Source organism: Acomys russatus, chromosome 2 (genome assembly GCF_903995435.1).
Source record: "Acomys russatus chromosome 2, mAcoRus1.1, whole genome shotgun sequence".
NCBI classification, from domain to species: Eukaryota; Metazoa; Chordata; class Mammalia; order Rodentia; family Muridae; genus Acomys; species Acomys russatus.
In genome coordinates, this window is record NC_067138.1 from 63,789,299 (window position 1) to 63,803,025 (window position 13,727).

Below are 13,727 nucleotides of genomic sequence, written 5' to 3' on the forward strand. Positions count from 1 at the left end.
TTCATAGCCTCACAGCATTTGTCATGTCTGTGTGGTAAGAACATCCAAACCTTACGCCTAATAGAGAACAGTTAGCCAAGTGTCCCTGCTGTGTGACAGCACACCGGAAGTTAGCCAGTCTAACAGTAAGTCTCTAACCACTGACCAGGAAGAAACAGGGGGTGTGGTTTCTGACATTGATCTGGGGAAGGATTTTTTTTTAAAAAACAGAAATGACAGGCAACCAAAGTGAAAAATGAAAAATGAAATTATACCAAACTTAAAGGCTTATGGGAAAAGAAACATTTACAATCTGAAGAGTGGAGAAGATCTACATAATCCTTGCATCTAGTAATAGGTTACTACCTAGCATATAGAAATTCCCTATTGACTTTGGAAATAATATGAATTTCAACTTAGTTTTGCTCAAAATCTGCTTCATCCTAGAAACTGATCTTGACTCCCTTCCCCAAGCATGTTCTGCACTCTCACAACATGTAGTCACCACCACACTCTGAGTCTGGCCCTTTAGTATTTATATTCATCTTGTCTTGCTGCTTCTGTATTCCTTACTCTATCGTATGCGCAGTCCTTGGTAAATAAATGTTGATTTCAAGTGATTTTTAAATAACTCAGTCATTATATTGAAAGATGGGAGAAATGGATATGGAGGCCTTGAAGCTTATATTGCGGTTTTTAAATGTTTTGTTGTTTTTGTTGTTGTTGTTTTTAGCATTTGAAATTGCATGCACAGTGATTAAGTTGTTTCTGTGTTTGTTAATTATTTTACTTTTCCCTCTCTCCAGGAAAATGCTTGTGCACGGTGTATGCTGAAATCTTGCATTTGTTGCCTTTGGTGTCTTGAAAAGTGCCTAAATTACTTAAATCAGGTAAAATATACTATATATATATATATATATAGCTAATTTTCAAATAGAGATTTGCTGTTCCTTCTTCCAAGATAAAATAGTTGAACTTAATTGGAAGAAATTGTGTTTTTCTTCTGGTATTACACATGGTTCTTTGAGTGTGCATCAATCATGGTCTTGTTTTTAAACTAATGTGTGGGTTCACTGACATCGTTATTATATTGACCTTAGTTTTGCTATATGGATAAACATGTCACTTGGTTCATCTTTCTGCAAAAAATAATCTCTTTTCTCCTAATTCGCATCTTTATTGTTTGGATTTTTGTCCTTGCATTATTTAAATACTGTTTGCTGCAAGCGTCACTTCAGTGAAGTCGGTTGTGGGTCCTTGGTCCTTCTTAAGCTGACCCCTCTTCAAAATCACTGCTCTTGATTGTTTTTTGTTGTTTTGTTTTGGTTAAACCACTAGATCTCTACAATAGTGATCAGAGGAAACTTATCAGAGGAAGTGTTATTTCTTTTCCGTCTCCATATGTGTTCATGGTTCTGTGTGCGTCCACATGTGTGGAGCCCAGAGGACAATGTCCAGAGTTTAATTTCCTCGATCACCGGCCACCTGTTTTTTGAGACAGGGTCTCTCTTTGAGGTGGGAGCTTGCTGATTCGGTCATCCTGGCTGGCCAGCAAGCCTCAGGGAGTCTCCTGTCTCCTCAGTTCTGAGATTCCAGGCACATGCCACTGTGCCCAGATGTTTACACAATTCTGAGGACTCAGTCCTCATGCATGGCAAGCACTTTACTGACTGAGCCGTCTTCTCAGCCCTGGGAGGTGTTACTTCTAAGGCTGGTGGAAGGAGTTGACACAGGGAAGCAGGTTAGGGCTCCCTCTGTGTTTCTGTGTCTCATCACATAGGACTTACTACAGAGTTCTCTTGCCATCATTTAAATGTTTTGTTTATTATTATTGTTGCTGTTCTTGTTGTTGTTGTTATTATTATTATTAGTGTGTGTGTGTCCATGTCATCTTGCATAGCTAGTGTGTTTGCCCCCGAGCCATCTTCCGCCCCTCTCATCTATTTTTTTCCCTACTTTTCCATTCCCTAAAGATCAATTTTAATGTATCGATCCCTTCATCCAACAGGCCAAAGTGAAATTGACTTTCTTACCATTCCCCTCTAAATGATTGACTTTCCCTCCACTTATCTACAACATTGTACTTCCCTGTCACTGTGTATTAGCCATAAGGTGGTCATCCTGTGGCCACGATATCGAGCATGCCTGGGCTTTGCTTTGTTGAGCTCTGTAGTTAATATGAGAAAGTGGGTATGCATACATCATTATATTCAATAAGAATCTATTCAATATGTTTTTACAGATCATATTATTCTCTGGGGATGTACAAGTGTTTAGAAACTCATTCAAAATAATTAATAACACCCAGAAAAATCCTGGAAATTTCTTGAAAATTTGGCCTGGTACAGGCATACTAAAAGGCATTGTCCTTAAATTTTATACTTACGTAAGTAGCTTATCCTCAGGAAGACAGGCTTAGACTGGCTCTGTAATCTCAGCTCCCAGGCCGCCCTGTGCCAGGAGCCCATAATGGGTAAGCTTTCTCTCATCACCCAGCCCCCTGCTGAGCTTCTATAACACCAAGCCATGCCTCTGTGAGAACATTAAGGAGCTGAAACTGCCTGTCACTTCTTTATCTTAACCTGTAGATTGACAGCTACTTAAAGGCAGAACTCCTGTTTGCTTTGACTTCTCAGGGGGTAGCACAGTGTCTGATGCACAGGAGGTCTTCAGGTGCTTTCAGAATAAATTTTTAGTTATTCCAGGTACTATATAGGTTCCAAAGGACCAACTGAGTAAGACACAACTCCATTAAAAAAAAAAAAAAAATCTCACAGTAAAGGCGTGCAGCTGTAGTGAAGGGAGAAAAAAATATGTTATGACAAGTAGTCACTGACCAGTGTAAACAGTCTAGCATAGCGTATCTCTATTAGTTATTTGTGTCCCCAGTGACCCTAATGCCTGACGGAAACAGCCTATGAAAAAGAAAAGTTATTTTGGCTCACTGTTCTGAGTTGATTTAGCCTGTCGTGGTAGAGTTGAGGCAGGAATCTATGGCGCATGCTCTCTCCACAGCACACCAGAGGCAGAGAGCAGGGACTGAGCAGTGACCCTCAGGTGCTCATGCTGAGAACCTACTTCTTCCAGCTAGGCTTGCCACTCAAAGGCTCCACAGCCTCCAAAAACAGAACCTCTGGCCAGGGAACAAGCCTTCAAAGGATGAGCCGGTATGAGATTCAAGACATAACCACACCCTCTGTCAGCAGCTCAGCAGTAATTCTGTGATGTTGGTGCTTCCCATACAAGTGTTGTCCAATTCGGATCTTCACCTTTGACCCCATCCATAGCTGAGCTTTCAAGAGATGCATTAAAGTAGTAAAAGGTCAAACATGAGCAAAGCTTTATGGAGAGTTCTGGGCACACATTTAGTAGTTGGGTTTGGGGCTATGAAATCCAGCTATGTGAGGACCAACTATTTATGGTGCTTTATTTGAAATGATGTAACCCTACTGAAGATGTTAGAAAACTTCCTGCCATGACAAGTAGAGCGTAAGGAGCAGTTTTCTAGAGCAGAGCGCTTTCAACTTCCAGGAAGATGCTTCTGAGCTAGGTCAGCACCCATTTGTGTGACATGTATAAAATGCTGGGAGTCGAGGCAGTGTTGAGAGATGCCCCCCACCCCAAGACACCTTTCTCTGGCACTCTGAAACACTGAGGTGTAAGTGCAGCAGGGGCTGGAATCCAGGGACACCTCTCTGCGTGTTGTAATACATGCTGTGTGGATGTTCGGTGCCCTGCTGCTGTCTGAGCCATGGTATCTCACGTCTTCCCTTGTCGACATGACGATGAGTCAGCGTTCAGAATGTGAAGCATCCAGGGTTGAGTCCTGTTGAGGTGGTGTGCAGTGGGGAGAATTCAGATACTGATAAGGGCGTATTTCAGTCTCAACACTTTTGTGCAAGCTTAGTGAAACTGTAAGTCAGTTCCCTTCCTTAGTAAGGAGAGAAAATTCCGTACTAGCTGTCACCACCAGCATTACATAAGGGTGGAATTCAGTGCAGGTAAATTAACTCTCTTTGTGACTGTCTGGCACATGCTGTCACTTGTCTACTGCCTCCGTTTCCTTTTCTTTAAAGATTTATTCTTAATGGTGAGTGTGTGTGTGTGTGTGTGTAAATGGGAGGCCTTCAGAAGCCTGAAGAGGCCATTGGATCCTTTGGAGCTGGAGTTACAGATGATTATGAGGTGCTCAGTGAGGGTGCATCGAGCCCTGGGCAAGAGCCAGAAGTGTTCCTAACGTCTGAGCCAGATCTCCTTTTATAAACAAGCTCATCCTGATTTACTAAAATGGGGCCGAGGTAATCCGAAAAGCGTTCTAAAAGGACACCAGTTTCCTCTAAAGTTAAGCATACTATAAAAGTACTCAGCAGTTTATAAAAGCTCCAACAAGAAGAACAACTGCCTGATCTCACTATGTTCACATGGTAGTCATCATCATTAAATGCTTACTGTTGCCTTGGACACGCTTAGAGCACTGAGTTGTTTGTGAATATGTGAACCCTGTGTGTGAGGGGGAGATAGTAGCAGCCTCTACAGACATTGGCTATTATTTTGTGAATGAAAAGGATGTTTACAGTGCTGAGCTCTCACGTGCATGGAGCATGGAGCGTGTTCTCAGCAACTGGCCACTTGTTCTGCAGTAATGGCCACATTTAGTTTCTTGATCATCTCTTCCCCCCGCCCCCCCCCCCTACCCCCGCCTTTATGTAGGCCTGGCTGTCCTAGAACTTGCTCTGTAAACCAGGCTGGCCTCAAACGCACAGAGACCCACCTGCCTCTGCCTTCTGAGTGCTGGGATTAAAGGCGTGCGCCACCACTGCTCTGCTCTTGTACATCACTTAATAAGAAGGTTTTTTATTTCCTCCTGCCAGATCTTTTAAACTTCTCTTTGGTGGCTTCCTACGTAACTTTTAAGCTGAACAAGGTTTTTCCACCTCAAGATCAAATAGCTTTTCCATAATAGTTTTTAATAGACCCTTAGGGCCTTCCTCTTTTCTTTGGCTAATTCCCTGACATGTCTGGATTCGGTCAACTGTCCTAAGATCAGTCAGTAATCAGTGTGTCTCCTGCTACAAAGTTCTTCCCGTTTAACCATGTACTGAGCTCCTCTTTGCTTCTTATGACAAGGATGTCTGTTGTATGTAGCCCAGGCTAGCCTCGTATGTAGCCCAGGCTAGCCTCGTATGTAGCCCAGGCTAGCCTCGTATGTAGCCCAGGCTAGCCTCGTACTTGCAGAGATTCTTAGGCTGCTGCTCTCAAGTGCTGGGATTACTGAACTCATCTATGTCACATGGGCATATGCCAGGACGTGTCTTCTCTGGTACTAATCCTCCTACTTCTGTATCAATACTATAATATCGAATTCTTGTAGCTTTATTGTATATATGTTTTTTAAAATCTTCTGATGTGTTCCTCACTTTTAAAACATTTCTTCCCAAATCACTTCCTTCCTCTTTGAATAGAGTATTTGGTAGAGCACAGTGAAATAGTGATGTTGATTATGATGCTAGCTGCTGAAGAGCGCTTGCCATAGTGCCAGTCGCTGTGCCTCATGCTTTACATAAAGGAGTCCCCATTGGAAACTGTTCTGCCCAGTGCTGTCTAGAAGGTGTCTGTCCTCTCCTTACGTGGCTGGTCCTACCCAGCCTTTTGCTGTTTCTTCTGAGATTCGCATGCAGCCTCTGAAAGCCTGGGACAGAACTAGAAAACTCAGGTGCCTCGAGGGGCAGTTCCAGGAATGTAAAGGATTGCAGCAGTGTGTGTGTGTGTGTGTGTGTGTGTGTGTGTGTGTGTGTGTGTGTGTGTGTAAGGCAATAGACAGTGATGGGGACTGTGAACTGAATGGTTGCTGTGCCATCTAAAGCAGGCAGTCACTACTGAGGTCGTCCAATCCATAGCTCTGTGCATTTGTAGACAGTCTCTAACTTGCTCAGTTTTCTGAGGAAGGGGAAAACACACACACACACACACACACACACACACACACACACACACACACACACCAGAATTCTAGAGGCTTACATTCTGTCTCCTCTTATTAAAATATTGACAGTTAATTTAGAAAACCAAACCAACCCCCTGCCCCCAAAAAATCCAAGTGAGCTAGAACAAACAGTTGTTAGGGCTACACAGTGTCAGTTATCCCTGGACCAATAGTTTTTTGCTGCTGCTGTAGAGTATTTACAGAGGACTGACACTCCATTTATTATTTACAGAGTAGAATTGTACAGACAGCCAGCAACCTGTGAACCACTCCTTGTTCTCCAGCACCGGCTGTGACACGGAGGTGCTGACACATGTAGCCTAACTGAATTCACGTAGGTGCAGAGATTGTTACAAGCAGAACATGTTTTCCTTTGGGCATTGGATCACACTGGACTCGTTCTCTGGCACTGTTTGGGACTAGCTATTTCACACTGTGCGCTGACTGATTGAGCTCTTTAGTATCATAAAGCTTTTTCCTGTGAGCGGGATACATAACAAGTCATTTTTTAGTGCACCGCACCACACACCCTATTAATCATACTTTATATTTATATACATTAGCAATTCCCCAATACAACTGTGTAAATAAGGCATCATTTCCTGTGCTTTAGAGATAGGAGAATTGATATTGGCTCGTTGTAGCAGATTGCTTGTCCTTGAGGGAGAGGAAGTGTTTAAGCCTAACTTTGCCCAGCAGTCTTCATTATCTCACCCTGCCTCCAGCAGTATTGTATAGTGTGTGTGTGTGTGTGTGTGTGTGTGTGTGTGTGTGTGTGTGTACTTAAAGAACACAAAAATACATTTTTATAGACAGTATTCAAATAGCTCACATCACTTGACTGCAGCAAGAATGGCTTCTCAGATGAACTCAGAGGCATTTATCGTTTACTTAGCGAAGGTGAGATGCTTGCTGGAGGCAGCTGGAAGGAGGAGGGTAAGAGAGGGGGTGGGGATACGTGAGCCTCCTGACTTGTTCCTGAGAACCTAACTGATTTAGTAAGTCTTCTTAGCCAGGCTCTATGGCTCAGCTTGTAATCCCAGCCCTTGAGAGGCTAAGACAGGATGATCAGAACCCCAGGGCTGACCCTGGGCTACAGAGTAAGTTATGAGGCAACTTGACATATACAGTAAAACTCTATTTAAAAAAAAAAAAAATTAGCTGGGCAGTGGCGGTATACACCTTTAATCCCAGCACGTGGGAAGCAGAGGCAAGTGAATCTGTGTGACTTCAAAGCCAGCCTGTTCAGGACAGCAGGGCTACACTGAGAAATCTTGTATTGAAAAACCAAATTACTTTGGTTTTCTTAGAGTTGCTCAGTTTTCTTAATTATGAACATTATAATGATTTTTAAATAAAGATGTATTTTTATTATATTTTTTAATTTGTGTTTTATGTATGAATGTTTTGCCTGAATACATGTATGGCTAGTGCCTGCAAAGGCCAGAAGAAGGCACCAGATCCTCTGTAACTGGATGTAATGGACAGTTGGGAGTTGTGAACCACCACGTGGGTACTGGGAACTGGACCTGTGTCCTTTGGAAGACTGTGTTGCTATGGGAGGATATTTTCTCCTGGAAATGCATTAATAACTAGTTCATTAGTCGAGTCTTACAGCACAGGAGATCAAGGTGGAGGATGTGGCTCAGCGGTAGAGCATTTGCCTAAGAAGCACTGAAAAATTAAAACAAATAACGTAGAAAGAGTTTTCTCTTCGAGGGAGTTACACCCCATATCCCTGCAGCCTGCTCCCAGTAAAGCCTTGGGCTAAAGAATTAGCCAGGCAAGGTAGTGCAATCCAAGCTCTGTGAGGAGGAAGCGGGAGCACCAGGAGTTAGAGGTCATTCTCAGCTGTAGAGCAAGGTTGAGACCAGCCTAGACAACAAGAATTCCTGTGGCAGCCATAAAATAAATAAATCAATCAAAGAGTTATAAAGGGCTGGGGGCTGTAGCGTGTAAGGCCACTTGCCTGGCACATTTGAGCTGTAGGTTTGGTTCAGAGCACCGAAGTAGGAAGTAAAGGGAACAAGAATTAAAGTAAAATATGCCAAAAGACGAGAAGCTTTTTAAAGCTTGAAATGATCGTTTTCAGCTTTCTACAAGGTTGAGGAGTGGGTGCTGTAGACGGGACCTAGCTTAGGATTGCTCCTCAGCGGTGCTGCGGAATAGAGATCGGCCACTTTCTTTTAGAAAGAACCAGAAAATGTGTTGGTCTTACAGGCCATGTAATCTCAGTTATAAGTACTTGTCTCTGCCAAATGAACAGGACGTTGTCCCAGAAAAACGTTATTTATGAAGGCAGCCAGCAGGCCAGGCCTGGCCAGAGCCCTCAGGTGGTGGCTTGAACATCCTTGCTCTGGAACAAATGGCTAGATGTGTATTTTTTCTGAGTGCTTAGGGAACTAGTGAGCACGGGGGACCATTCTGTGCTCTTTGAGAATAGGTCTGCCTGGGACAGGAGCTTTCCATGGTTTTCCAGCAGGGTCACTGTAACACGACATCAAAGGATGGTTTATTTTTACTTTGCTGAGGCATTTTGCAGAATGTTTCAAAAGGAGTTTTTGTAGAAGATAGGGGGGAAAATGTGGAGTACTGCCTTGTGGAGTTAATTCTTTGGTTCTTGCTATCTTCTAGTTGATAAAACATGCAGGCAGATGACAGTGTAAAAAAAAGAAAGAAAGAAAGCTAACAAAAGCAATGGCCTGGTTTTTTTGTTTTGTTTTGTTTTTTGTTTTTGGCAAAAAAACAAAAACAAAAACAAAAAACAAAAACAAAAACCACTGTATCTTTTAGCTTTTGAAATAAATATATTCAGGTAGTAAACTATTGCAGTTTTTATGATGAAAATCTGTGTATCAGAGTCATGCTGAATTGCAAAATGTGCTCTGGTTTCCTATCAGCACCATGAACAACTTGGTCGGCCTCAGTTCTGGGATGCTCTGCATTTTGAACCAGCAGAGAAATGGTCAGCAGTGTACCTTAGTCCCTTTAGTCACAAGTTTGAGACATCCAGGAAAGTTAAAATTATGTGTGATTTTTGGAAGACAGGGAGGAAGTTCCTGGATGTCAGAACGTTTGCGTGTGTTTGAGTAAGTGTTTTTACAGGGCCAAACTAAGAGAACGAGAAAGGGGCTCCTTTTACCGTAAGTTTCCATTTGTCCATTCATCCATCTGTCCTTTTATGGCTCCTGTGTTCTATGCCCAGTCTTACTTTACACCACATGAAAGCTGTGTGTTTTACTGATGTCTTCTCATAGCTGTGCTGTAAGCGTACATGGTTGATGCCTTTTAAAAGTACATTTCTGGAGACTGATAGAAACATTTTCCTTTTGTCTAGAATGCATACACAGCCACAGCTATCAACAGCACCAACTTCTGCACCTCAGCAAAGGATGCCTTTGTCATCCTAGTGGAGAATGCCCTGCGAGTGGCTGCCATCAACACGGTGGGGGACTTCATGTTATTTCTAGGCAAGGTAAGGCCAACTGTGTTATCTGAGACAAACATAATGCCTGGGCAGACGTACAAAGTTTTGTTCTTTAATTTAAAAATGATGTAGCCTAGCACAAATCTAGAAGTCAATTACTGTGTAGCAAATGTTTATGACACCTTAATATGCATTAGGTACTTCTTAATTTACTTTATATGTATTATGGTCATTTAATCCTCATAATCACTGTATGAGTTGAGCTCTGTTGTTCACAGTTAACAGGAGGACTGATCCAGCAGGGCTAAGTTACTGGCCTGTTTCTCTGTACACTGTGAACTATAGTGAGTTATGAAGGCTGGTGAAATGGCTCTGTGGGTAGAGGCACCTGCTACACAAGTCTGGCCACCTGAGTTCGAACCCTGGAGCTAATGCCAGTGTGAAGGTGGAAGAAGAGATGTCTTCTCACCTCTGTACATGTGTCATAGTGTGAGAGTGTGGCTTCCGGTCATAGAAATAGAAAAGTAACTAAGGCAGGGATAGTGCTGCACCTGGAGTCTGGGCCTGACATCATGGACTTAAACATGCTGCTCTCTTCTGCAGGTCGTGTGGTGACTATTTGTACAGTTGGCATAATAACGGGGACACATTTTTACTGTCGTGCGGCTTTAGACCTCACAGGCTATCTAGGACAGCGCCTGACACATTGTTAATTGTTGGTGAATGTTAGATGTTATTATAGAAAGATCCTTTTAAAATAGAGGTGTTAGGGAACAAGACCTACTTTTCTTAAAGCCGAGAAAAGAGTTTATTCCATGCTATCAAAATCTACTAAAATCATAAATAGCATTATACATAGATTTCATTGCACCTTTATTTAAAGTTAGAGAATATTTAGGAAATTTGGAAAATGAAGGAATTGTATATGTTGCGGCGTCACTTAGCGTGTCGCTTGTGCCTTTGTGTGTTTTTGCGGTGGGACAGTCACAGCATACATACCCGCTGTTTCCGCTGCACAGTTTCATACAGCTTCACTACCTTGCCTTAGTGACCTTCATAACTCCTCATGCACACGATGGTCAGTACCCCACTAAGTACCATCTTATACACTGGGACGGAGCAGCCACTGTGCCTTTAAAATGTCTTTGGAAAAAAAAAAAATTGGTCTAATGGAAATGTAGCTTTGTGTGTTTTGAAGTGTGTGGCGTCATAGGGAACTGACATCTGAAAACAATTAAGGGTAATTACTTTGAATAGCTATAATTAAGTTTACATTATAATGCATTTGGTTGTGTCATGTTTTTACTTGAGAGGACATCTTTATAGTAAAGGTGAAATGCGTCCTTGTTAAGTCAAGAACAGGATTTGACGGTGTTGCTGGTTGTGTACATGATCCACGTTGATTCAGCAACGGCTTAAATTCTTTGTCTTGTTTGGACTGTTTTTATTTACAAATTCATAATGTATCCCTAGAGCTAAAATAGAATGAGCACAAACAATATGAGACAGAGAGAGAGCGAGAGGGAGACAGAGACAGACAGACAGAGAGACAGACACTTAGACTAATTGGCAGTGCCTGTTCCTCTTCTGGAAGGTGGAAGGGGACCATTACTGTTAGCTGTTTTTATGTGTATGAAGGAAGCAGTGCAGAGAGGTAGTTAACTGGCCACATTTTGAGAAGTAGAATGTGCCAGGGCTGTAGTTCATATCCAGGCCTGTCTGATCTAACCATGTACAATCATTTTTTTCAACTAACATTGTTTGTCAAAAAAGTCTTGTTATTTAATAATTGTGATAATGTCAGAACTACCCCTAAAACAGTTCTAAATACAAAATAACTGTAGCTTGCTTTGATTGTTTGTTTGTAATAGGGACCTTTTATAAACAATGCAATGCTGAGAACTCAAGAAATGACTGGATTTAAAAGCTGGCTTATTAAACCATGTTCTTATTTTGAGTTTAGAATATAGTGCAGTCAGTGATAGCACTGAGTAAAACTACACTTCATATAGTCTGTTAAGGACCAGAGCCGAAGCTTGGTGACAGACATGTAGTAAGCATGCAGAAGACCCAGCGCCACCGAGCACAGAGCTAGGAAGTCAACTAAAATGTGCATCAGAAGAGGGAAAGCTAGCATCTCAAATGTTAGCAGTGGATAGCCCTACATGCCTCTCCACGAGGCTCCCTGGTAAGGCCTCCTCTCTGCTCAGTGTGCATCCCCTTAGAAGGAAGAGTGCATAAGCAATGAAGCGCAGTGGCTTTAAATTGGCTTGTGGGGTTTGTTTTTAGTGTGCTAGTAATCTGACTGAAAGCTTTTCTTTAGATTTATCTTATCTTTCTCTTCACTCCCCAGATAGAGACTGCTTATTTGTGATGCACTACAGACGGTCCTGGGTGCTGTCTGTGTGCTAACACAGCTTAGGTGGTGGGGAAGGGGAAACCCCTACCCTTCTCTTCACTTGATATTACAAGCATTTCTAGTCCAGTAAACATCTTCTAAATATGATGTACACTCTATTATTTCTTCACCAATCCTCTCGTGTGTGCTTTTTACAATACTTATATTGTGCTCACTTCGGCAGCACATATACTAAAATTGGAATGACACAGAGACGATTAGCATGGCCCCTGCCAAGGATGACACACATATTCATGAAGCATTCCATGTTATTTTTGATGCCTGTGATTTGATCACTGCTCCTTAAGGGAGAGGCCCTGTGGGAACACAGGGAAAGGGGGAGAGGAGCTCCACCTGTCAGAGGTCTAGGGGAGGGGAGTAGAGTGGAAAAGGGAGGGAGGGTGAGCAACACAAAGGGATTATAATGGGATGTAATGTGAATTAACAATAACAATAATAATAATGTAGTTAAAATAACTTACATTATTCTTGCCTTTTACTATTACAAGTTACATTACAATAAAACTCTTTGCACAAATACACTCATGTTAATTTTTGCTGGTTTAGTTCAATTCTAAAAGCCTAGAAGTGGAACTGATTAGAGTTCTTAATGTGATTTATTAAGTTAAAATTTTAGTAATAGCATAAATGGGGGCTGGAGAGATAGCTTTGGGGTTAAGAGTGTTCACTGCTCTTGCAGAAGACCCACGTTCACTCCCTAGCACCCACCAGTGGCTCACCAACGTCTGTAACTCCAGACACCTTCTTCTGGCCTTCATGGGCACAGGAACACATGCAGTACACACGTGCATGTTGGCAAACACTCATACCCATAAAGTTAAAATAAAATCTTCAAAAATGGCATTAATGAAAGTTACCTTTAAAACTATAAAATAAATATACATTTAAAAGTTAACTCAAATGATTTTTTTTAAAGAGGAAAAATACCTTCCGAGTTTTTAACACAGGAAAATAAAAGTCTTTATCTTTCTTTTTTAAAAGTGTAGTTCTGAGCTAGTAGTATAGCTCAGTATCAGAAGATTCACATCTCTACCCTCCCCATGTGTGCACACACACAAGCACATGTGTATATATGCACGCATGCACATATACAAATCCTGACTATATATTCATTTATTAGGTTTTACAAACTTAAACATTATGAGATATATTAAAAATGAAGATTAAGAAATTAGGTTTAAGTGTGAGACATAGAAATGGAGTATTCTCTGGGCTTGAGAGATGGCTCAGAGGTTCAGAGCACTGTCTGCTCTTCCAAAGGTCCCGAGTTCAATTCCCAGCAAGCAGATGGTGGCTCACAACCATCTGTAATGACATTTGGTGCCCTCTTGTAGCAAGCATGTGCATGCGGGCAGAATACTGTATAAATAATAAATCTTTTTAAAAAAGAAATTGAATATTCTCTAAAGCATGAATATGACATATATAGAGATAGAAAGAGATAGATAGATAGATAGACAGACAGACAGACAGACAGATATGGTACCCGTCATTTTCACAGTGTAGTATATGTGCGCACTTTTCTCTGATCACTAATCTTTTAAAAAGAATTTTATTATAGTTAAATGGGTGCTATTGTATAGAAGTAGCTTCTGAAGAAAGTAGCTCACATAGATCATTGTAAGCATTATAAAAGCTGACCTCAAGGACTAACTATTAGTAGATGGAGTAACTTTAGTGAAACTTGAAGAAATACTGAGTGGGGAAAAAAAAATCTAATCTCAAATTATTAACACTGCATGCTTCCATTGATATGTGACCAATAGGCAACATTGCAGACTTGGAGATGTTCATGCTACAGTGGATTTGTGGTCCTCTGGTTAAAGATGACGGGGTGATGAGGATAGTTGTAGGATGATGAAGTGAAGGGCGTGGTGGTGGTGGATATGTTCTGTCTCTGGACTGTGTCAGCATCAGTA

At 41.7% G+C, this 13,727-nt stretch overlaps 1 protein-coding gene and 1 non-coding gene across 2 annotated transcripts in view; both read left to right on the forward strand.

The window, feature by feature from the left end:
• Slc44a1 (solute carrier family 44 member 1) overlaps positions 1-13,727 on the forward strand; it is a 124,899-nt gene that overhangs the window by 102,148 nt on the left and 9,024 nt on the right. The window contains exons 12-13 of the mRNA XM_051162090.1: positions 786-869; positions 9,300-9,437. Coding sequence (XP_051018047.1) covers positions 786-869; positions 9,300-9,437 — 222 coding nt within the window. The remainder of the gene's footprint in view (positions 1-785; positions 870-9,299; positions 9,438-13,727) is intronic.
• On the forward strand, positions 11,956-12,061 carry LOC127208192 (U6 spliceosomal RNA). The gene has a single exon (XR_007833077.1). It is a non-coding gene; the product is annotated as a U6 spliceosomal RNA (small nuclear RNA).